General features: G+C 32.5%; 1 protein-coding gene across 1 annotated transcript; it reads right to left on the bottom strand.

The window, feature by feature from the left end:
- Window positions 1-254: 254 nt before the first annotated feature.
- On the bottom strand, window positions 255-1,220 carry LOC107705170 (gamma-crystallin M1-like). Its single transcript, XM_016508345.1, has 3 exons — window positions 1,127-1,220; window positions 720-971; window positions 255-574 (listed from the first exon to the last, which is right to left on the bottom strand). Exons 1-3 carry the CDS (start codon window positions 1,133-1,135, stop codon window positions 299-301), a joined length of 537 nt encoding a protein of 178 aa, XP_016363831.1. The 5' UTR covers window positions 1,136-1,220; the 3' UTR covers window positions 255-298.
- Between the last annotated feature and the right edge of the window lie 2,225 nt (window positions 1,221-3,445).

Genomic DNA, 3,445 nt, shown 5'->3' with positions numbered 1-3,445 from the left:
AATCACAACGCACTGGATAGCTGGCCAATCAGAGCACACCATAGAGGAGAAACAATAATGTACAGTATGTGGAAAATAATGTGTTTTTTTAACTTTAAACCGCTTAAACACATTTCATTACGCCAAATACATAAAATAATGTTCTTTTTAGCAACATCATATGACCCCTTTAAATAATTTAAAAACAATGCATGATGTGACCATTTTAAAAAGTTAGCCATTCAGTAATCCAATAAAACAATAGACACCACAGCTAGTTCTGAAAATAACACTTTATTTCCTTCTAAATTGTAGCAGTTTAACACATATCAGTGATACGCCTTATGCTCATGAATCTCATGTTGCTGTATCCCATATCTCTGAAGCTCTTGTACTCTCCAGGTCTGAAGTAGACCATCCTGCCTCTGTAGTGGGCCTGCTCAAACATGAGCCAGTGACCGTCCATCACATGGCAGGACTGGCAGTCAGACATACGGAAACGTTCCATGATGTTGTCACAGTCATCCATTAGCTCATACATCTGTCCTCCAAAGTTGTCCCTCTCATAGATCCTCATTCTGTAGGATCCCCTGTACTGTAAAACAAGGAAAGATTCATTAGAATGTCTTCATTATTTAGCTGTTTCCCAGCAATGTATGCATAGTATAGTATAATATAATAAAAAAGTGAAGTTTTATTATTAAATCAACACAACACTGTAAACAAAGTGAGACCCGTACTGAAGGAATCATGCGGCAGGATCTGATTGTGTCGAACATCATGCCCATGCTCATCATGCGCTGCATGTCATGGTACTCGCCCCTCCTCAGAAAGAACTGGTTCCCCATGAAGCTGTTGCACTCATAGACCATGAAACAACCGCTGTCCACCCTGATGGAACCAACGCGGCTCAGGTATGAGGAGATATCAGAGCAGTCGCTCATGCAATCATAGCTGCGCCCCTGGAAGTTCCTATCCTCGTAGAAGATGATCTGTTGATGGGTTTAAATTTTTTTTGCTGATTTTAAATAAATTACTTGCCTTTTAGATCTGAACTGCAAAAGAGTTAAGCAAATAAAAACTGGATGCAATATGAACCTAAAAAATTCTATGAAATATTAAGCATACTTATTTCAAACACTATTACCTTGCCCATGGTGGTAGTGTGTTGTTTATCTCAGTGCTTCAGCTCACCATACCAGCTGTACCTTGATAGCCTTTGGTGGTGGTTTTTATACAAAAACCAGTGACCCACATTTTGTTGTTATTCAAATGCCAAAAGCTGATGATCAAGCACTATGACTTCTGCTGAAGTGGTCCAGTAAACTGAAACAATAGTTTTTAACCATACATCTCTGGTAGCTGTTTGTGCATTGACTTTTACAGTATAGGCAAAACTTTAGTCAAATCCAAAGCGAATGTTCTTTCAATATCACAAGTGACATAAATGTTCTTTATGCAAAAGTATAACATGTCTCACATGAATGTATAACATTCAGTGCATGTGACTCCAGCTAGATATAATGAGGTCTAATAAGATCAAATAATTATCAGAAATGTGTAACTGACAACATTTCATTGTTTTTGCATTTATTTTTTATTTTTTTTTACAGTAATTATGCGTGTGCTATTTAATGCTAATTCATTAAATGTGCTAAACATTTTATTCATTTTCACATATTTAAATGTTGCACTGGAAAATTCTGTTTCCTCCAAACATGCACATTACAAGAAGGATTGATACTGCAGGGAGTAATTCAATTTACCAGGTAGATAACCATTAAATTAAGCATGCAAAAAAAAACAAAATCCTATTAAAATAACACATTTTATCAAAATAATAAATATTATTCTCGAACAACTGAAAAACAATTTTTAGCAATTAAGGTTTTAGATGTTTGAAATGGTATTATCTATACCTCTAATATGCAACATTGTGTTTCTTTCACCTGTAATCAAGTAAATGTCATAGTGCAAGCATTTGACATATTATTTAAAATATAATCTCATCTTGTCATTTTCATGCCTCATCTGTTTGACAACAGAATCTCACAGACATGCAATCTATTCTGCTGTCTTTGTACATTGTGCAATTAATTGTTGTCTGAAGTATGTGATGATTATGTATATATATATATATCAGTGCTGTCAATCGATTTAAAAAATGAACTAATTAATCACATATTTTTTCTGAAATTAATCATGATTTATAAATATAGATATTTAATTTAGAATTTAGATTTTGATAACTTAATTAAATTTCTGTATATTTCCTACTTGCTAAAGGGCACAGGTAAATATGACATTTATTATAATAAATTGTGATTAATTTCAGAAAAAATGTGCGATTAATTAGTTCATTTTTTTTAATCGATTGACAGCACTAATATATATATATATATATATATACTGTATATATATATATATTCACATACTACTTCAGACAACAATTAATTGCACACTGTACAAAGACAGCAGAATAGATTACATGTCTGTGAGATTCTGTTGTCAAACAGATGAGGCATGAAAATTACAAGATGAGATGATATTTTTCATGATGATTATAAGGGGAGACACTGCAGGCAAAAACACTTTTTTCATGCACCTGTCAAGTTTGATATTTTGGGTTTTTGGGGCACTTTATCTATTTGTGTCAATAGATTTCAATTACAATACATGTTTTTAAAGGCCGTTTTCTCAAAATTATTTTTTTTCTCCTAGACTGAGCCATAAATCTCCACTTCAGTAGCACTTACACACACCAAACTTTACATTTTTATTCCTGTCTATATCCTGAAGGTTTTTACAGAGGGATTTGTTCATATATAATTTGCTTGATTATATACAACATTTTATTCCCCCCAATATTGTGAAAATATAGTGTTTTTTCTGTCCGTTCTAAGCATTTTCTGAATTATGGAGTGACAAAAATGAGATACCCAAAATTCCCTCTGTAAAATTTTTTGACTCTAATATGTCTAAAAAATTAAACAAGAATTTTGAAACTAACATCATCCAGTGTTTAGATTTTTGTACTGGAAATGTATGCAAATTAGCACATATTTCATTAAATAATGACTAATTTGCATATTTAAACCTAACATTTTACAAAACTTGTAATAAAAAAAATGTTTGCAATTATCAACACTCTAAAAAAAGATGGTTCTTTAAAGGTTCTTTACATGCAGTAATGGTTTTATTTAGAACCATAGCATTCTGAAGAACCCTTTCATGCTGAAAAGGTTCTTTGTGTTAGAGTTTAGGGTTTTTTATTCCCACCCTTTTGTTTTTCAAATAGGTAACTGACAAAGCACCTCATTACTGATTTTCTGGAGTTCAGTGATCCATCTACACAGACTGTCAACACACTCTCAACAGGTAAATGATTTCATTCTTAAAATGTAAATACAAATTTACCTTTAAATATGTAACTGGCTTCCAAACAAACATGTTCTTATCTTTTTTT

This window comes from Sinocyclocheilus rhinocerous, unplaced genomic scaffold (genome assembly GCF_001515625.1).
Source record: "Sinocyclocheilus rhinocerous isolate Xijiao unplaced genomic scaffold, SAMN03320098_v1.1 scaffold4189, whole genome shotgun sequence".
Classification (NCBI taxonomy): domain Eukaryota; kingdom Metazoa; phylum Chordata; class Actinopteri; order Cypriniformes; family Cyprinidae; genus Sinocyclocheilus; species Sinocyclocheilus rhinocerous.
Note: the sequence above shows the minus strand (reverse complement) of the source record. Positions and strands in the feature narration are given on the sequence as shown.